The sequence below is a fragment of the Amblyomma americanum genome, chromosome 8 (assembly GCF_052857255.1).
Source record: "Amblyomma americanum isolate KBUSLIRL-KWMA chromosome 8, ASM5285725v1, whole genome shotgun sequence".
NCBI classification, from domain to species: domain Eukaryota; kingdom Metazoa; phylum Arthropoda; class Arachnida; order Ixodida; family Ixodidae; genus Amblyomma; species Amblyomma americanum.
In genome coordinates this window covers 26,573,835-26,595,096 of record NC_135504.1, presented here as the reverse complement: position 1 = coordinate 26,595,096, position 21,262 = coordinate 26,573,835, and the positions used below count along the sequence as shown (strand labels likewise).

Sequence of the window (21,262 nt, the reverse complement as noted above, 5' to 3'; positions counted from 1 at the left end):
GGTTAGGCTGTAGCGACGAGTGAGCTTATCGAGTTGTGTTTCAGATCACAGCAGCAGTAAGGCAGCTACAGAGGCCATAAATCTATAGATGGTCTATAGACTGTATATAATATATCTATTGCCTACAGACTATTCTCTTGGAATTGTCGGTAGACAGTCTATAGACTTTATAGACAGAAGTGCATGGACAGTCTACAGACTGTCTAAAGAAATTTTTGTAAGGGTAGCTTCAGAGGCTTTAGCATTCGTCTGCTGACCACAAGGAGGCGGGTCGCATCCCGACTGTGGGCGGCCTCGTTTCGGTGGAGGCGAAGTAAAAAAAAAAATTCGTCTACTGTGCGATGACGGTATACGTCAAACAAGCCCATGTTGTCGAAATTTTATCCGGAGCCCTCCACTGCGGCCTCCTTGATAGCCCCTGTGTCTGTTTGACACGTTGAACCGCACGTAGCAACGCGCCAACTTTTTGTGTGGTAACTATTGTAGTTTATTTCGTTTTTACGACCCCGTAGTGTAGTTTAGTTCGTTTTTACGAGCACATATATGCACCTAGTGCAGTTACCTTGAAGTACTTAATATAATAGACATTGGAGCTAATTGGTATAGCGTTGTCGAAAAAATACAAAGCGCACTCAGGACAACGGACAAGGGAGACCAAGCAACAGCGCTTGTGTTGTTTGGTCTTCCTTGTCCGTTGTCCTGAGTGTGCTTTATATTTTTTTTCCGCGGTACACAGTATAGTCAGCGGCAGTCGTCTGATAGCTCGTCTCATCGCAAGCGACGATTTCGTGCTCGCGCGTTACAAATTCGCGCTTAAGGATAAGGCCTCGTACAGCTTTCAGGGAGTTCTAGCCGCGTGCGTAATTTCTGCCCCAGCTTCGGGTTCTAATATTCACCACGGAAGGATGCACGGGTTCCGGTAATGGGCGGCGGTTTTGCTTTCTAACGTCTCTTTCGAACAACTCATGTCCGGGTCGTTGCACGATGGAGGTATACCGCATTTTACTACCAACGCCATGCGTGGGAATATATGAAAGGGAGGAAGCACTGAGCTTATCGCTCTTGCGATTTTGATGAAGGTATATATATATATATATATATATATATATATATATATATATATATATATATATATATATATATATATATATATATATATATATATATATATATATATACCGGTATTAGTTCCGTCATCCATAGACCCGCGGCTGCGCGATTCCGCAGCAAATGTTGGAAACGTGAGCCGGCTCTATCGGCGTCCAGTATAGAGCCCCCCCCCCCCTCCTCCTCCTCCTCCTCGTAATGGGCAGACCTGCTCGCGTAATGCGACGCGGCTGTACGTATTTGCTTCGCGGAACGAGAGGCGCGCGGTTGGGCTTGAATCCCAGCCGCCGAAAGGTTCGGTTAGATTAAGAAAAGAAAACAAAAGCACACAAAGGAAAAGTCGTGCACGCAAAACCCGTTCGCCGCCGTGTATTTGGTGTCCGGGCTTACAGCGTGGGCGGACATATGACTCTGGGCGGATGTTTATTGACTCGTACCGTGCGGTTATTCTTAGGTTACTATCTCGTTATAACGACCGTCTGAAAAAAAAAAAGGAAACGTGTTCGGTTCCGGGACGTCTTTCAAGCGTTTTGCCGTTTATTTTAATTTTTTTTTTGCTTGAAGATTTCTGAACGCCCAGAGGAACTTACTTTAATTTATTTCCTTATTGGAGGATTTGGTATGCGTGCTCAGTTTTGTGGCTTAATTTTGTTTCGTTTAATTGGGAACTGCGTGAATGCAGGCGGCTGCAAATCAGCGGGTTGAGGATAGGTCGCGGTGATGCGCGTGCAAAGGCTGTAATAACGGTCACCATATACTATGCTCAGACTTAGCGGTTTTCAGTTCGAACGGCATTGTTCGAAGCACGCTCGACAGTTCTGGATGAAAGCAAATCGGTAAAAATCATCAGCTTATACGCACCTGCTACCACCAAGTACACAAACCCGCAAAGGCCCGCATAAGTTGTTCGGGGTGGAGCTTTTTTTTATATATATATATCCATCTAACCGAACCGTGGAAGCGTTCTAAACTCAGAACATTTTTACATCATCAGTAAGCGCACGATGAACTTTCTGGGGTTGTATGCGTTCTGTAACGATGCCGAGTGTTCTGGTTCAGGCGACGCGCTCTCTGTCCTGTGTTAAATGCAGCGGAAGCTCTGAGCTGTTGCTCCCTTCGAGCTGAAGAAAACATCGTGAAGAAAAGCTAGGCGAAATGGGACGTGAAAGAAAACGCTTTACAAGCGTGCTCTAACGACGCACTAAAAAATGCTTTTCGTGGGAGCCACGCTAAATACGTTCTCGTGTATGCTTGTGTATAGGATCTCGCATCCTCCCCCGGTCTCTTTTTCCGGCGACGATCCATTTACCGCGAAATTTAGATCGCCTGGCATTCCCGCCGCGATTTTTGTTTGTATAGCTCTCAAATTCTCTCTCGCGTTACGCCGCCAGATAAGCCTGCCTAAATCACCCTTCGTTCGCATTTTGGCGGCTGTTCCCTAAGCGTGCGTCCATATCCCCACCTGACGTCGTAGCAGATTACGTGCTCCACGAAGCCCGCTAACTGTAGTGTACGATGCCCGGGAAATCTCGCAAACCGATGCTTGCCTCGGGGCGTAATGGGGCATGCGTTGGCATATCGGAGAAAACACTGGCGATAGTTCCCATATCGTCGTCTGAGCCCGTCGCATTAAGCGCCGTCTGCATACGCGTATTTAATACTCTCGTTCCCAGATTGTTCTGCTGCTCCGCTGCGCGTCCTGTATGTTAGTACGCACTCCTTCTAACACGGGCATCAGAATTCTTTCCGTTTCTCGGTTCATAACTGCTTACGAGGCCTGTTTTTTATATATATAGTATATAGTTGCCTCCTTCCTTACTTCGCTGTTTGCTCTCCCTTGCAAGCCTGCATCCCATGCTACTCCGTTTTTTCCCCCCCTTCCGCCTACCTCCGACAGCAACTGGCCTTTCCTCTTCTTTCATTATTGCGCCTAGGGATACAGTATTCTCTCTCTATCTCTTTCTTTTCGACCCTTTCGAGGGCCATCATGATCGCAATTGGATGCTGCGGGGACCGCACCTGGCATGACGCCAAATTACCCCTCCTGTCTTTCGCGTAGAATGTCTTGCGTCTCTCTTTTTTTTTTCTGTTTCATCCCCTTGTACTTACAGCGGAAAAGTTCGGCATTGCCGGCAGTAATCGGTGCGGCCGAAGGAACGTGGAAAAAAAAAAGGGGGGGTGGGCGTCACTACAAATGCGCAGTCCTTTCCCTAATGCGGCACCAGGCGGCGACACTGTTCCCGTTTCTTCCTCCGGTGTCCATCATCGCGCGCGCCTCCCCCCAATCCCTCCTCCGTCGTCTGCTTCCTCCTCAATCGGGCGCCATGTCGCAACGACCGTCGTCAGGGAAAACTACCCTATTCCCGGCGTTGCCTGCGTTTCTGCCTCGAGTTTTCTTTTTATACGTTTCATTTTCTTTCTTCGACTCCCTTTTTTGTCTTTTGGGGAATAGGGTGTTAAGAAGCGATGCGGTCCTCCTTTTTTATTACTGCCCTTCTTCCGGCCGCCTCCATCTTGACGCGCACTTGAGAGACGACGGCCGTTGTATGTACGTGAAAGTAATTCTTATTCTTTAGTTTAGTTTTCTCAAGTCTCCCTCCTATTTCTTTTTTTTTTTTGGCACTTCCGAAAATTTGTTTTCCTGCATGCGTGGAAGAAGACAGATGCCCGGGCGTGCAGCGCGTGATATTAGGGCGAGTGGTTTGTGGATTTTTTTTTTGCGTTTCTTCTCTTTTTTCTTTCTTTCTTTCTTTCTTTCTTCTTTTCAATCCTTTCCGTCGGCAACACTGCCGCGCAGCTCTGACACATTTTTTTCGGACTTAATCAATCACCCCGGCTTTATTATAGTGTCGGCCGGCACAGCGCGACTGCCGTACCCCCCCCCCCCCCCCCCCCCCCCGCCCCGTTTCTCGGGGAAATTCGAGGCGTCGGGAACAGCTGGACAGACTCGCGCCCGTGCTTACGGAGACAGGGTGTACGGAATAGGAAAATAAAAAAGGAAGGATAAAGAAGGCGGCATATACTCGCGTTATTTGTACCATAAATCTTCGCCGCGCTCCCGTATAGCTGTTGGGCTGGCGCGTGCTGGCTTGTGCGCAGACGAGCGGGTAAATTCGAGGGCTTGAGGCTGGGCGCATTCGTGCGAGACAGTATATATGACGCGCTGCCGCTTCTTGGGCTTCCTAAAACCCCTTCGTTGTTGTGGCGCGCCTTGGCGCTTGCGTGAAGTTGGTGTAGCGCCTGCCTAAGGTTTCTCCTATATATAAACCCGCCGCGAACTGCGTTACGCTTCCGTGAAGCGTTATACCGCGAAATGTCCCGTCTTGCGGCGTGCAAACGGTGGCTGGAATTTCCTTTTGTTTTTTCGCTGTGATGCAACGCGTGTGCCGTGTAACAACGCAATTTCGTTAGATCGTGAGGACAAACTGGAGGACCTTACAGGGCGGATTTATCGACGACTTTTGTTCGGTTTTCGAGAAGGCTGAGGCGCGTGCAAGAAACGAATGGTACTTGTAGAAGTTGTTAGGCCAATTCGTTCGCGATGTTCGGATATCAAAACTGCGCTGGATGTACCCTTACAAGAACTTATTTAGACAGTCTATGACTTCTGTCTATAAAGTCTGTAGACTCTCTATAGACGAACCCTAGAGAAGAGTCTATAGGCAATAGAAATCCTATAGACAGTGTGTAGGTTGTCTATAGATTTATGGCCATACACTTCTAGTGGTCTTTTGTCTATAGACAATCTATACTATGAGTAGAGAAAAGGAAATATCAATAAGAAGGCAATAATGTCTATAAGAAGTCTATAAACTGCCTATAGGCGATTTCTATAAGGGTAGACACGGACTTATACGCTCTAAACAGAAAGGAGTAAAAAGGGAGTATGCTCTACTTTAACGCACTCCCTTTTATAAAAGAGAGTGCGTTAGAGCACAGCTTACTCCCTTAATTACTCCCATATAGGCGTATTCGAGTTCAGAGCGTCGAACGGGGAACGCACGCTGATATGACGAAGCCGTAACTTGCAACATTATCGACAGGAAGCAAGCAAACTAAGCAGCCCATATAAGGTCCGACGTCCGCATGCAAAGGCATCGCGTCAGTGACGACTGAGCGAGTATACGTTGATGTCAACGGACGTCAGGGGTAAAACCGCCATTCGATACGCTCACGAATGAAGTAAAAAACTTTTCTTTTGATGCGTGCTAGGGCTAAAATCGCCGGCTTGGAAGCATCGCCTTTACTGTGGCGGTACGAAATGATGATAGTGGTCTGGAGTTCAACAGTATTTTCAGGGTCGGGCGAGCTCTGCCGCACCGGCCCAATGCTTCGATTCAGCTTGTAATTAATCCTTGTGGCTGGCCGTTGCAACAATGTAATAATACCCCTTGCGGAACACCGGCAGGTCGTCATCTTTGCCGCGAAAACAAAGGCAAGATGCGCTCTCCCGCAGAGATGGACGCTGAAAAACGCCCCCCCCCCCCCCCCCCCCTCCTCCCAGCTGCGGACGCGGTTTTCGTCCCTCACACAGTCATTCGTTTTCCGGGATAATTTCGGACTCCGAAGAGCGAGCCTGTAATTTTCTGAAAGGGAAGGCGCCTCTGGGTTCTGCTGAACAAAGGAAGCAAAGCACAACGTTCCATTCGTTTATTCCTGCCGCCGAGTGTTGCTTCCGTGGCGTTGCGGGAACAAAAGGCGAGAGTCGCAGAACATCGTGTATATTCGTATCAAGCATGCGCTTGTAAGTAGTAGTAGTAGTAGTAGTAGTTTAATAAAATAATAGTAAGGAAGGAAAAGATTTTTGCTAGCCCCGGCATCTGCCATCGCTACGGAATCACATGATCTGGGACAGCGGAATTAAAGGGATAGCAGACAGACTGGAGAAGTGAAATGAAAGAGGTGAGGGGACAGGAAGAAAAGATTTTTTTTTTTTTTTTGGGGGGGGGGGGGGAGGTGTACTGTGTAGTTCGCATTTTCGATGTAACCGCACGGGTTAGGGTCGTGATCATGCTGTATCCAGCTCCGAGTTGTTTTTAGTTCTAAAGCACCACCCAACACGGTTCGAACCGAGAGTCTTTTGTGCGATGCCTCGGAGTAACTCGGGTATGCTCGGGTTAGTTCGGAGGAGCGTCGTGAAAGCTGTAGCCAATGGGAGGAAGCTCGGGTAAGTTCGGAGGAGTGCCCCGCCAGCTGCGGCCAATGGTAGGGTGACATTGATGGTGACCTTGACACCCTCAACGTCCTATGCTTTCGCGCGTCTACTCGGTTTAACTACGTTAAAACCCTACCACTTTTTTTTTTCCCTGGCAATCGCATCGCGTGTTGAGTAATTCGTTTCGCGGAAACGGTAACGGCACCGGAAACTCGGCGTCCGCAGCATATTTCTTCAACAGTTTTGGTATCCTGATGAATTATTATTATTATTATTATTATTATTATTATTATTATTATTATTATTATTATTATTATTATTACTATTATACTGTTTCATGCTCTCTCTCCCATTTCGCAGGTCCCAACCTCATAATACATGTAATTATTTAAACACTGCTCTCGTGAGCCTCAGTTTCGTATTTCTCCCCTACCTTCGAAGCTATTTCATTACCTCGTGGCTATAGGGTTACGCAAAAAAAAAAAACAAGGTTGTTTCTTGTTGCTCCCTTGCGAAACTAGGTTCAATTTAAGCTCCTCCCCTTCGTCACGTCACCCTATTTCTTCCGCTTCAGCGGTTACATCTTTCCTCTGTCTTCTTCCATCCCTCGACTTCTGTCTTCCGCCACTGCTCTTTGTCACTTTCTTCGTCTCTTGTCCGCCCTATGTGACCTGCGGTGTTGTGCGTTGACCCGTGTATAGGCTGGACGGAAGATAACCAAAATAACCTCAGAAAATAGCCGTCGCACGGATCGAGAATGGTTCGCCGCTACTTTAATCGCCTTTTTTTTCTTTCTTTTTTTTATTTCCTCCACGCTCGGAAATAAGAAATAAAAACGATTACCGAGACTAACGCGGAACTTGTGAAACATTTCCTCAGGCTTTTCGTCATTGTCACCTCTGTTTCCACGCCTTCTTAGAAAATGTCCTGTATTTCGCTTTTTTTTCTTTATTTATTCGCGCCCCCTTCGCATAATTGTAGTCATGTCTTCCCGTTAGTAAACTCACTTTGTCTTTTTTCTTTTTCTTTTGCTTGCATTCCACACACTTCCTATCTTGTGCAAGTGGCGCAGAGACCTCTCCCAGCTCTTCGACTATGAAAGAGGCGTCTCCCTCAATCCGCGAGCTCTTCTTTTTTTTTTTATTGATCGCGTGTCCTTCCTCTTTGCACACGTCAGAAAACGATGTCTTTACCGCCCCTGCCACGTTTCCTCTGTTTGACTTTATTCCCAGTCCGTTGTTGTTACTTCTCTCTACCGTTCTTTGTCGGTTCACTTTTCGTCTTCCCTAACTGCCCTTCCATCTGCCGTCATCCGCCCACTTACATTTATGTTTTTTTTCGTAATTAATCCTATTATGCTTCAATACCGTTGCGCTGGAACAGAAGGGAAAACGTGGAAAAAATCGGAACAGGAAAATTGAGGAAATTGGAGCAGTAAAAGGCCAGTTTCGCGCATGTGCTTTTTTCTATGGCTGCTATCTTTAAGGAAAAAAAAGAAAACAAAAAAAAGACTGCAGGAACTGAGGGCTTGTACATACTGATGGTTCAATCGATTTTACTTCTACATTTTAGTGTTTTCGCCACACAAAAAAAATTGATCAATTTGTTTTTGGAAAGGATGCTGGTCGTGTTATTTTCGTCTTTGTTTATTTTTCTTTCCTTACGTGTCTTGTCATCCCCTGGGACACGTCCTGACCTGGCAGCGGGCGTGGCTGAAAATGTGAAGAACGCGACGAATATACGTTATTTCTGTTTTTTTTTTTCAATTTTTGCGGTCTTAGTTTTGGGTCACTGAGGGCCGGGATTGCCTTTGAGGCGATGCAAGACAGCGAGTCACAGGACGGCTTGGCAGGTCACTTTTGAAAACGCCGTTGCCCTTCTCGCCTAATTACTGCCCGGGGCGCTGCTGTAGTATCCTTTGGGCTTTTTTTTCTTCTTGTTTCCATGAAGTAGATCGTAGAGTAGCTCATATTGGAGGCAAGGTAAAAAAAAAAGAATTAGAGTACTAAGCGCATATCAAGTTCGCCACTTCTTTTATGTTTAGAAGGTTACTAGAAAATGACAGTACATACGTCCGGCGCGTTAACTACCCTTTATGTGCTGTTGATGAAAGTGACCGCGCAGGTAGGACTTGGTTGCGTGCTTTGCTTCTTGATTTCTTGTCTCTCCTTTCGTTGCTCGTACACCCTGGGCTATAGCTTCGGAAGCGGATGCTTCGTTCCTATTGACGGTGTAGTTACTGATTAACACCCAGCCGTACCCTTATTGAAATGGTCTATAAACAGTATATAGACTTCTTATAGACTCTATTGCGTTCCTATATATATATTTTGTCTACCCATACTCTATAGACTATCTGCAGACAAAAATTCTACTAAAAGTATGCAGCCACAAATCTAGGGTTCGTCTATAGAGAATCTATAGATTTTATAGACGGAAGTCTATGGACAGTCTGTAGACTGTCTAAAGAAGTTTTTATAAAGGTATACGGCTACAAAGGAAACTACAGGTTTCTCAGAAAGTTCTGTTTTTTTTTTAATTCGTCCCGGCCGGGTGCTCGGTCCCGGTACCATCGCCTGTCCGGGCCATTCGCCCAAGCAACTAACCTAACCGGAACGCTTAGCAAACGGCAAGGCGATTCCGAGGGGATCATTTCGAACCGTTCACGACCCTGGGAAAGACTAATTTTTCTCGAACTGCGAGGTCGCTGGGAAACCTGCATCCGTATGGCTGAGCTCGGGTGGATTCGAACGCGAAATTTCACGTTGGAGGACTCCCCTAACCATACCTGGAACTGTTTAATCGTTTGTCCGCCCTTTTCGCTACACAGTTAATTTATCGATCCAACTGAGAACCCGAGGTGCGAATGAAATGTGCTAGGCCTTTTGGGTAAATTCTTGTCCCTTCTACGAACAGCTGCGCTCCCTTTGACATGGCGGCGTGACTCGATCATTTGTGACGGACGCATCAAGGCAGAGGCGCTTGTTTGATTTTTAATTTGTGACAGTTACAAGTACAAGGTACTTTGTGCGCCGCGTTTGAGGTTTCACCTTACCTGGCTTTTTTTGCGGAAGTGCGCCTATAAAAGTAAATCTAGTTATTAATTATTTTTAAGGGGGTCTGTTGGTGCGTACCTTATAAGAGACCGTTGTATTCCAATACATAATTTTTCAATAATTCTCCTAAACCATTCTTTTTGCTCCTCTTAAAGGCCTTCAATATTGAATAATAATAATAATAACTGTAAAAAATGCTTGTTTTGTATTGCACTCTCGGCGTCTGATGTTCCTTCGTTTCGGTTTTAACGCGAACAAACTTCTGCGTGATTGATTGCGCGCTGTTTTTTTCGGTCGCTGCGAAAGGTACTCGTCAACTTCAAGGCGGGATTGCGATGAGAGCGACACCTCTTGGCGCAGGCGCAAGAGAGCAGTGTTACTCGTGGCCTCCGAGAGCGGCGCCGGGTATCGCGAATCGCGGATTACATGATGAGCTGTATGTATCTTCGTCCCACGCCTTTAACGTGGAAGCCGAGTTACGATGAAAGTCGCGTCGCTCGTCTGATGACGTCATTAGGCATTTCGTGCAGGGCGTGTCGCCGTCGTAACCGCGAAATGTGAACTATACGATGTCGCGTCATGGTATGAGCATGCTTGCTAACGCGCGGGGTTTCTGTGGTCTTGGCTATGTTGTGGCTGGTTCTTTTCCTTCGATTTTTTTTTTCTCGTCCGTCTTCTGCGGTTCGCTGCCTAACACTGGTATGTGCGCCACTCGAACGACGCGAGACTAAAAAAATTCGCCGTCTCGGCGATGCGTGGGCGGCCGTGGGTTGACGATGGTGATGACGGTGGATGTGATGATGCTGATGATGATGATGCATGGAAATCTGCACAGTGTGTTTCTCAGCATTCTGCGTTTATTTTTGTATGTGTTTTTGGTTTGCTGACACGTTCTTACCATCACCGCAACTGATACGGGTATTTGACTAGTGCCTGCGGATCTGTCGGGTTGTACTGGCTGCTTCTCACACCACCCCTATAGTTACACACACACTCTCTTGTGACTCATCTTGTTCGATAGTGTTTGGCCTTGCCGCTGGAGCGTTCTGGTCATGTCCCCCCCTTTTTTACCTGCCGTAGCCGAGGCTTGCCGTGACATGCTCACTACTTCGTGGTGCATCGCTGGAGTGTCTTGTTCTTTTTTTTTTTGCTTCGTTTTGTGCATTTAGTTTTTAGGCCGACCCTTGTTTCCACGTGTCTGTTTGCAGTGGTCTTGCCCACGGTATACATACGTACTTGCGCTGTCTTGCTGGCGGAGCTTTGTCGCAGAGTCACCACCGTAGCTTGAATCACACACCTGCCCCCCCTAGTGCTTTCGTTCTTGTCTCCTTGGTTGTTGCGCTTGGGTGTTTTTCTTGCAGCCCGTAGGACGGATATGACGTCACGTCGACGGAGAAGAGGACCACGGGAAAGGGAATAGCGTGTGTAGTAGAGAGTTCATGAGTGGCAACCTTGGCTGAGGACATGCCTCGTCTGGCTGTCCGGGGAGGGCAAGGGCCCGATTGTCCTGTATTTTAAAGCTCCAGGTGCGCGCATCTGGCGCATCGGACGCAACTTTGCAGCACTTTTCGAGCTTGTCTGCGCAGGATTATCCCAGGCGTACGCTGAACCAAAACACACTATGGAGTGCGGTTATGCTTCAACGTTATGATTTGACGCATTAATCTTTTAACTTGAGCGCTTACCGCACGTGCACGGCAGACGTGCTACAGGATGGGAAAACGAGATATGCAGTTGGAAGGTTTACTGAACATAACGACCCTTTTTTTTTAGAAATTTATCAATTACTGGAGACCCCGAAAATTATCTGAATGCCGATTTGAGTTTGTGTTGAATCAGAAATTATAGGAAATGTAATTTTCATTTCACGTTGAAATGTTTGACCAGTCTATGGTAAAGCTGCAACCGCAAGTTAGGTCTGTGTTTTACATTGCGCATCTGAACACAGAGGCCGTAAACAGAGGTTGAAGCGCGCAGCACTTACTTGTAACGACTTTATTGAGGAAAAGCTGTCTTCTAATAAACTTTTCGAAGTTAACGCTGTGTGTTTCAACCTATTTATGCCCTTTGTCTTCTGATGTGCTAGGGCTACGCTAAGATCAACCAACAAGGCCAGGCTTCGCCAGAGCCCGTGTTGAAAGTTGCTCCATGCGACAGAGCTGATGTCGATTCACCCTGCGACCTCGAGTTCAAAGTGATCAAAGTCAGTAGGTGGTGCCCAAAGCCGCCGACTAGGACATGCCTCAGCCATGGTTGTTGAAAATAAAAAATGCAAAAAAAAATGAAGATGAGGGGAGCCGAATTAAAAGCGAGCCTGTGTTCTTTCCCTGTTGTGTGGTTGACTTGCCCATTTGCAGATCGTGAAACAGAAACTGTCGGCCGACGCTGGCGCAGCCGCGCGCATGCGCATTGCTTACCTCGAGCAGCCAGGCACTCTTGAAGCCAGGGACATCACCGGCACAGCCGTCGACAAAGTGCGTATTATACACGGGGTGGACGAGCTGACGACGTCTGATAGACAGATATATATGTTTATGGCACTATAGTGGATGGATGGCCCCCTCTGTAGCGGACAGGTCTATCATGACCGCCGCGTTTAGGTCACGCTAGGTGATTGGTGGAATACGCTCCCGCGTTTCGCGTTCGACGACCCGGTGTGTTGTGTGGTGTGCAGTGGTGTGCTGTGACTTTGGGGTCTCGTGTAGAGTGGCTCAAGACTGCGTTTAGATGCACGCTAGCGACCTGCCCATCTGATGATTTTTAACATCAGAGTAGCCAGCAAACGATGGAGCTTGCTATAGTATGGAGAACCTGCGCTGCCAAGGTGGCACTGCAATTGTTCCATTCGGTGACTCAAAACTGCTTTTGTCAGCCGCTTGGGCCGCTGCAAACGCGAGAACACATCCTGCGCGATTAGATACCCGCGTTTGGCTGACAGCATTCGTTGCCTAGCTTCTCTCGGCGTAGCCCAGATAGCTGACGCACGGCACGTGCGCTTTCGACAGAGCGCGGAGGCTCACGCCAGTAAGCGCCTGAAGGTGGCGCGGAAAAGTACTAAGAGTACTACCCAAAACTTCTTACTCTTCCCGCTACGCAGTGTGTTATGGCGCTGCAATCGGCACCGCAAACTTCAGCGCAAGTTCCCCGTAGCCACGGCAGCAAACTTTTGTGCAATCACAAGTCTGTAGCTAGCGAACGATTATGTGTAGTACCACTAGCGTGGCGCTAGCTGAAGTCTGAATTCGACTCGTGTTTGTCCCACCTCGCCGACGAATTAGTTCGGCCGTATTTTCACAGCTAGCAGTCGTTTGGTTTTTGCGTTTGTTTTTGCGTAGCAATTGAAATGTTGGAAGCAAACACGTGACGTACTCCCAAATTCCCTTCGCTGGCGACCAACATATTGTGCACGCTTGCTTTGTGATCATGGTTCTCGTACAATGACCGCACTCTGATACCCGTTGCACAAAGTCCGCAGTTTCGTGCGTGCTTCACCTCTACGGCAGGACGATTAATATTGTGCACTGAATGGCTGGTCAACGTCTTGAATTTACTTAATATTGTATGTCATCACCTGTGAGAGGATAGAAGGATCCTGCTATAATTTTTGTCCAAAAATGTACTATTGAGAAGCGCAGAAATTCTTGATCACGAAGAGGCGAACAACCGGGCTCAGGCACGCTGCTGCTTTTTGGCAACATTGGTTGCGAATAACTGGACATATATTACGAGAAGACACCTGACAGTTTACACGGCAAATGTATTACTCCGGTAAAGTTGCTTCTGACGATTTCACAAAATTTATTCCTTTGTAATAAAGTTTCTCAAACGACGCACGTAATTTCGCAGGATTTTATATAAAAGGAAAAAGAAGCTGCATTTCACAAAGATTTATCTACTTATTTATAAATTTCACCGACAAATCTTTCACAGAAAAGGAAATATGCGTACATTTCAAGAAAGCACAGAACCTCAAAAACGCTCGATGCCACAATGTAAAAAAAAAACACTTTTGATATCTTTATGTTATTCCAGATATTGTACACTATATTAATTTCTTAAGTGTTAAGCGCATCTTCTATATTAGTGCTGGTATAGTAATACAGCACTTCTGACCAAACCCCTTTTTAACGGACATTGTTTTTTTGTCTTTTGTGGTTATTAATAACTCTGAATACCTTGCAAGGACATTCTTGAAAATTTTGGAGGACATTTCTAATTACCGTATAATGCGCCCAGTTATTTGGGTTGATTTGAAATCCTTGATGTTTTTTTTTTAATTTGCAAACTTGGAGCAGGGGAAGTTTTTTTTTTTTGCTGACTTAAGAGTTCTTTGTCTCAGAAAAAAAAATAAACTGTACAACCATAAGTAGCTGACTCTGCGTTCAATGTAAATTCAGCTAGTAAAATATATGATTCATTGATATATTGTTTATGAAGCAGGGGATATTATCGTTCAAAATTCTTGAAATCGCATAACAAAAAGATTTTGCTTGGGATAAACAAATTTTATTGTGTTTGATATTCTCTCCGGGTATTTTTCATTAAATCAGCATGCGTAAGAGTTAAAAACATGTTGATTGTTGTTGCTGCTGTCGGCGGACGTTGCGGACATTGTTGCTAGCAGAAGACGCATCAGCGTGCGTAATTATTACGTGGCCAGGAAGTTGATGGGAGGAGCTTAACACTGCTACGAGCACCTCACTTCGAGGCGGGAGCTTGCATTGCAATGCCTTATGCTTAGCGTATATGTGTTTGAAATTGTTGCGCCAGTTAAGGGAGATTTCACATGTGATGTTGTTCGTTCATTTAACTCTCCCTCTCAACGGCACCCTCTGAAAGAAATCAACCGGCGTTTCGTACCCGTTGGAGAAAACACTTATTAGATTTACTACAACTCCCAGTAGTACGAATCAGTATGTTTGTAATAGTTATAAATTTTTATGGAATACTTGAGACAAGTAGTAGTAGTTAGTGGTTTTAACTAAAGTAATAAAAAGGAAGGAAAAGATTTTTGCTAGCCCCGGCATCTGCCATCGATACTGATAAGCACCTGAGCTGGAGCAGCACAAATAAAGGATAACAGCGCAAAATAAAAGTAAAGCTAATTGGCATGCAGAACCTTTGTTCGTCTGTGCTTTCTTAAGTTACTAATGTCCTTATGTGTAACATATATATCAGTTCATTGTATACATTTTAGTAGATAAACTTGCATAGGAGGCATAGTAGTCTAGTTATAGTTAAATTTTGTCTTTTCGGGGATAAAGACCTACAGAGTTAGCAAAAAATATTTACTTTCCAAGTTTTTATGATTTTAGAAAATCTAGTAAATGTTTAAAATGAGCAGATATACTTGGCGCTTTGTGTTGTTATTATAAGTGCCCTCTATTTTGTGGCGTGGGCTATCAAGGCAATTTTGGTAGTTGGCAAAAATACATCAATATGAAGAAAAAATGTTTCTTTACAGGCGCTGTATCTACTACACCAGTAGTGATATGCATCTTGATTTTATTGCTTATGATCATTCATAGAGTGTACAATACCTGGACACAATATAAAGATCTCAAAATTTTTTGAAGCCATGGAAAGGTCTTATCTTTTCATGCTTTCTTAAAGTTTGCGCAATAGTATTTTGCTATCTATGAAAGATATGTCGGTGAATTTTATACGAGTTAGATAACCTCATGTAGAATGCAGGGTTGAACCATATTCTTGTGTTCGGTAAAAACCTACAAAGTTAAGAAGATAACTTTCCGTGCGCCCAGTTTCCGAGATTGTTGAAAAAATAATACACTTTAGAAGTCGATAAACTGGCTGGGCACACTGTAAGGCCGTCATAGATTCGCGGCGTAAATTTTCAGGCATGTGCTCATATTACATGTCGTTCTTCACAACCGGAGTTCGCAGAAAAATCAGCAGTGCGCGTAGGTGCGGTAATCCGCTTCTTGGTGATCAAGAATTTTTGTGGTTCAAAATATTTTTTTTCCTGGATAGAAATAATTGCAAATCTTTTCTTCTCACTCACTGCATGCCATTGCCTGATGACAATTCTATTTCGTTGGCTAATGGCCTATAAAAATATTCGATAAATCCTAGATGTGCGTCAGCCATCCATTCTATAAACCTATCTGACATCGCCCTGCACGGATACGTCAAAGGCGCAACTTCTGGCGATAATTTTCATATTGGACAAGCTAGTAGACGACGTGAGATAGGTATTGGGAGCTGACAGCTGGTCGTCATTGCGGCCTTGTTTAGGACAGGCCCGGTGACTTCGGGAAACTCTAACGCATTTCTTGCACGAGAATCGCTGTGTGGTCTGTGCGAGGGTGTAATTTACGTTGGATAAATGCGCTTTCGGGCGTTCCAGGCGATCGGTAAATTATCAGCGCTGGCGAGGAACCATTTAAATTCCTTCGATTAGCCAGCCGTTCGGCTTAGTATATCTGTAAAACCGAAGTAGCAGACGGCTATGCGTTTGGCACCGATTCACGTATAACGTAGATGAACGAGTCGCTGTTTAGCAAGCGGCTGACTTCCCGCTTCTGTGCAGTGGCAGCACGCCCGACTAGTGCTGTTTCCAAGGCCACCGTAGCATCGTCTATAGTCGGTTACAATTCAAGAAAAAAGCGGCTTGTTTTCCCCGGCAAAGGACCCCCTTCCAGCCAAAGGCGTCGGCCGATTCTCGTGATCCCGCTAGCGTGACAACGCAGGGAGGGAGGGGACTGTCCCCGACCATAGGTGGGGGGTACTCCAACCCTTTCATCTGCTACTTACTGCCTGCATTGTTACGCTGGCAGGGTCATGAGAATCGGCCGAAGCCATTGGCTGGAAGGGGGTCCTTTGACGGGGAAAAGAAGCCGCTTTTTTCTCGACTTGTATCCGGCTGTAGTCACCTTAAAGAAGTAACCTGGCAGAGCGCTAAACCCCCAGCTGAACGCCGTGTTGAGTAGTTTCTCTAGAATACGCGGTCATGGGCTTCTTGAGTTGCGTTTGTGCTGATACAGTGCAGTCGAGAGAACATTTATTGGATTCAGCTTCCACCGCAAGGAAGCTGAACCTAATGGGCAGGGCCTTAGGCGAGTCTGCAAAGCTTACCACTAAGTCCTCTTACAGGCTGCTCCCAGGGCAGCGGCGACTGTTTTTTTTTTTTCATTTTCGGTGTACCTCAAACACCCTCCTCCGGGGCATTCATTAGGGTTGAGGCTCGAGAACGCTGTTTAGCCTTTGAAGATTTTCCTTGGTGGCCGATTTTAATTTGCTCTCATCCGTTAACAAGGTGGTATTGTCATAGTCATCGTTTCGGTCTGTGGTTTAAGTACGAAAAGACGTTTGAAGTGTCGTTGTAGGTGGGCGTTGAGGGCAACCAGATTGATTAAAGACAACGGAGGAGATAGACACGGTAACCGCACAGCTAGTGTCTGTCTCGAGCGCTGTTTTTATTCTAATCCATGGCGAAACCTACTGCCCTTAGTACTCGTAATGCCTTACACCATTATAATGACATAAGTGGTGTACTATTCAGATTACGATGTTAGCTCGAGGCAAGGTACGAAGGGAATCAGCGGCACAGACAAGCTATTTTACAGCTGGAAGCGTGGTTGAAAGATAAAGAAAGCTGCGGTTCTAATTCGGTTAGAGCAGTGTGATAAGAGCACTTGTAGCCGGCGAATCTTGAAGTGGAACTTCGTGTAGGCTCTAGGATGTTAATTAAGTTACCTTGCTGAAGGTCGAGTATATGGTTAGCATAATGCTGTTTGGGCATGGCAAGTTTTATATATATGAGCAGTTTGGCAGTAGGGGGCACATAGACAAGCTTGCGGCGTAGTAGTCAAGGGCGCGACTTGCATAGTTAGTTATTTCTGTTGTATGTCTGGAATCTCTCTTCTTCCTGGAGATTTCGACGCCTGGTTTCTTCATTGTGTCAGGACTATAGGATTATCTTGAGGGATTTGGTGCTGACTGGATGGTTACGATAGTGATGGAAAGGGAGTAACGGATGTTCATGAGCATCCAGACTTATAAGAAGCCTTGTCTCACCATTCTGGCATTCGAAAGAGCTCTCCCTTTGGAGCTGAACGTCAGCTGCAGTCAAACTAGATAGAGGCGCAGACACTGACATGCGCAGCTCACCTAGATTGCAGCATGCGTTCGATGTTTCACCGGCTGATTAATGTGCAGTCTTCGTGAAAAGTATGCAGGCCAAGGGTTCTGCTTCTGAGCCCTGCAACGCGACTCCTCTTGCGTACTCAGGGACATTAATATCATGATGCTAAGTTGAACTTAAGTTCTCAACCGTCCCAAGCTTAAGACTGGCAGATGCACTTAAGGGCCCCGCTACAAGGCTTAGAAGCAAACCCCTTGGGCCGTATATTTTTTACAAAGACTGTACATCGTTAGGATGAGGAGGAGGAATACTCATTTCTTGGAGGTCTTCTCCGCGAAAAGGAGCGCCTCCTCCACTAGGAACCATTGCTTCTTTCTCATAAGAGGTACGTGAAAGAATGCCAGGAACAGCTTTCGATGTAGTAAACGCTTGTCCCATTATTTGAATCCTTTATCGAGATTCCCCGCACATACTTGTTGCCAGAGTGCAGTACATACCCTATAATGAAGGAGTGGGCATATCCATTCCACTGCGGTGCGAACATGAAAAGAAACTGCGTCCTAAAGAGAAAAATAGATCTCTTCATTTAGATTCGGCGGAATCAGCGAAATATTTTGCGAAAGGTGCGGATCACACGCGACCTTGTAGCTCTACTGCGTTATTCAAGCGAGCAAAGTAGAACTATCATTCGACTGCTCTTGCCCATAGAGGGAGTGCCAGCAGGGAATTAGTGTATACTAAGTGCTGGGTGGTTTTAATTGGGGAGATTCTTTTCCCCGTGATAGCTACCGAGGTACGTGGTACGCTACGAGCGCACGCCGACCACGGCGGGCCTGACTCTGAGGGAACAAAGGAACAACACTCTGGTTGACACCCAAACAAGGCGTTCCGTCCCAAATTAGAATACGCATGCGCGATCTTGGACCCTCATCAAAATAACCTCTCCACTACTCTCGAATCTGTACAGAATCGCTCAGCTCGTTTCATTTTCTCAGCCTATTCTTATCATGTAAGTGTAACTCAACTAAAACGCAATGCTCATCTCACAACTTTAGCGAACCGCCGAAAAATTTCCAGACTGTGTCTGTTTCATAAATTCTATCAACATCCACATCTCAACTCCATTATCAGCCCCGCACATCACATCTCCAATCGCACGAACCACGGGAAGGCAGTCTACCCTCCCCCTGCCCGCACTTCTGCGCATCTGTCATCATTTTTCGTTCATACAACAAGGGACTGGAATGACGTGCCAAACGCCATCGTTGATCAGATCGACTCACCGTCATTCAAAACGTCCATAGAAGAAATGTACTGCTGAAATCCCACCCCCTCATGTAATACCCCTTCAATGGGGCCTTTGAGGTACTAATAAATAAATAAAAATTATTGCTACGGCAGCCATGGCGCCAGCGAGCAACAAAACACGCAAAGTAACCAAGGCGGTCCGGCTCGCCAGCAAGGTTACGAGCGGATGTTCGCCCACGCTATATAGTGCAAGGGGAGGTACTCCACGGCGGGACGGGACGAGATGCGGGAGGATGTTTGTCCCCACGGGGCCTCGCCCCGCTGGCGGAAAGCGGAGCGCGCTGCGCCTGAACCACGGCGCGCCGTCCGTGGCGCTCATGTAGCTGCGACGTCCGCGCCCTCTCTTGTTAGTTAAGGTAACTAAGGACGCATCACGGGGAAGCAAACCAAAGGGAACCAGTCGCCACAGTGCTGAAGGAGGAATTTCATTGCTTATGCGCTATTAGGCTTAGTGAGCGGCATCAAGCAAATACGACATCCGGTTCCTGTTTTTGAGAGTATAGCAGTCTTTAGAGTGTGGTCCACTGAGCCCGAATTAAGCGAAACACTACAGGAGGATGGAAGTCGAGGCTGTATGTAATGGGGAGCTAGCTACAGAGCTATATTTGTACATAAGACGGTCCCCAGAACGTTGGAACAGTGCATTCTTTCACGCCATCCGAAGATCAGAGCATTAGGGAGGTGAGAATGTTGTTCCGAACTTTGAAGAAGTAGCGTGTTTTTTTTTTTGTCATGTCGAGTGATGGGTGCAGTTACGAAGCCCATAGCATAGATGCATATGAATAAGGCTCGTTGCTAACTGCCGCTGAGTATAACTAGGCCAGAAAAATTTGTTCTATCTGCGAGTGGTGTTCGTGTTTGAGCCCGCCCTGAATGCACGTTGGTACATAACAACCCAGTCGTGTACAAAAATCGGAAATGCTGCAGTGTTAAGGAGCAGGCACGAATTTGGAAGGAAGTGGAAGAGCCTTATAGTGGCTTTACAAACGTCTGAGAGATTGTAAAAGGGAGGTGGGGTGTGAAAGTAAAAGCTGTCTCTGATAAAGTGGTGACTTTTAACTAGAAACTCTCTAATCTACTTGAGTGCTCTGCTTGAGAGGTCAAAGCTAAAACACGACGCCTTCAGCAGTAGATGGCGATTAGAAATTTTGCGAAGCAGATGAGAAATCTAAATTTCATTACATTTGCCTTGATGAAAATCATGTTGCTTGAGATGAAGGAAAAGTTCGTGGATGAAAAGTAGCGGCCTAAGAATAATTAATGTGGTTACGATTTTTGAACGAACACTCGTGGTAAGTTTAACGCGATAGCTACCAAGGCAAGAGCGGCTGTTTTTTTTTTTTGAAGACAGAAACCACCTTTGCAGCCGAGCATTCAGGCAGGAACTATTTATTATTTATTTCAGAATACCTCAGGCCACTGCTTGGCCCAGACAGGAATGAATTTACATCGTTACATAACCAAAAGAATAAAATTATACAATATTAGCAGCACACGGATACCCAAAAAATAAACCAAAAAATGAAACCAAAAGAATAAAATTATACAGTATTAGCAGCACACGGATACAAAACTTCCCAATGGTTCGATAGCTTGTGATTGCTGAAACGTAACCAAATAAAGCTATCAGTGCGTCGATTATTTTAATGCCTTTCTATTTATGCCTCGAGTTTCCGTCCAGGATGAGTTGTCTGGCTTATCAGTGCCATACCAGCTGGGTCGAATGTATAGGAGCTCATTTGGGGGTATGCATAAATTATGTTGAGAGAAGGTTCGCGGCGTATTGTTGGCGATGCGGAACGACTGGTTTTACTCAGAACATTCTCGACTTTGCTTATAGATGCAGCTCAGTCTCTGCTGCTACACAAGGAAACATTGTTTGACACAATGGTTAATGGCTTTCAAAAGTCACTCGGGATCGTTGTACTCATCATAGAGCGGAGTGCATCATGTGGTACGTGGCTGCAGCTGGCACAGGGCAGGGTTAATTGGAAAGAAATGGGAGAGTTATTTGCGCTGCAGTGGGCGTAGTTAGGATGATGGCCATGTTTGTGATGATGATGATGAACAGAGTAATAATAATAATAATTGGTTTTTGGTGGAAAGGAAATGGCGCAGTATCTGTCTCATATATCGTTGGACACCTGAACCGCGCCGTAAGGGAAGGGATAAAGGAGGGAGTGTAAGAAGAAAGGAAGAATAGGTGCCGTAGTGGAGGGCTCCGGAATAATTTCGACCACCTGGGGATCTTTAACGTGCACTGACATCGCACAGCACACGGGCGCCTTAGCGTTTTTCCTCCATAAAAACGCAGCCGCCGCGGTCGGGTTGGAACCCGGAAACTCCGGATCAGCAGTCGAGCGCCCTAACCACTGAGCCACCGCGGCGGGGCATGAACAGTGCAATACTCGTTTTGAGCGGACTATACACTCTAAACAGAAAGGAGTCTAAATTCCTTTTTTTAAAGAAGTGCGCTAGTGGATGACTTACTTCCTTTTTTTTTTTTGCTCCCATATAAGCGTATTTGGGTTT

The 21,262-nt window shown here is 46.0% G+C and overlaps 1 protein-coding gene across 12 annotated transcripts in view; it reads left to right on the top strand.

Moving 5' to 3' along the window:
• LOC144101188 (RNA binding protein fox-1 homolog 2-like) overlaps positions 1 to 21,262 on the top strand; it is a 437,474-nt gene that overhangs the window by 352,950 nt on the left and 63,262 nt on the right. For 8 of the 12 annotated variants that reach the window (XM_077634247.1, XM_077634248.1, XM_077634252.1 and 5 more), the window contains one exon: positions 11,676 to 11,792. The exons of the other annotated variants lie outside the window; for them this stretch is intronic. In XM_077634247.1, coding sequence (XP_077490373.1) covers positions 11,676 to 11,792 — 117 coding nt within the window. The remainder of the gene's footprint in view (positions 1 to 11,675; positions 11,793 to 21,262) is intronic. 12 annotated transcript variants of the gene reach the window in all.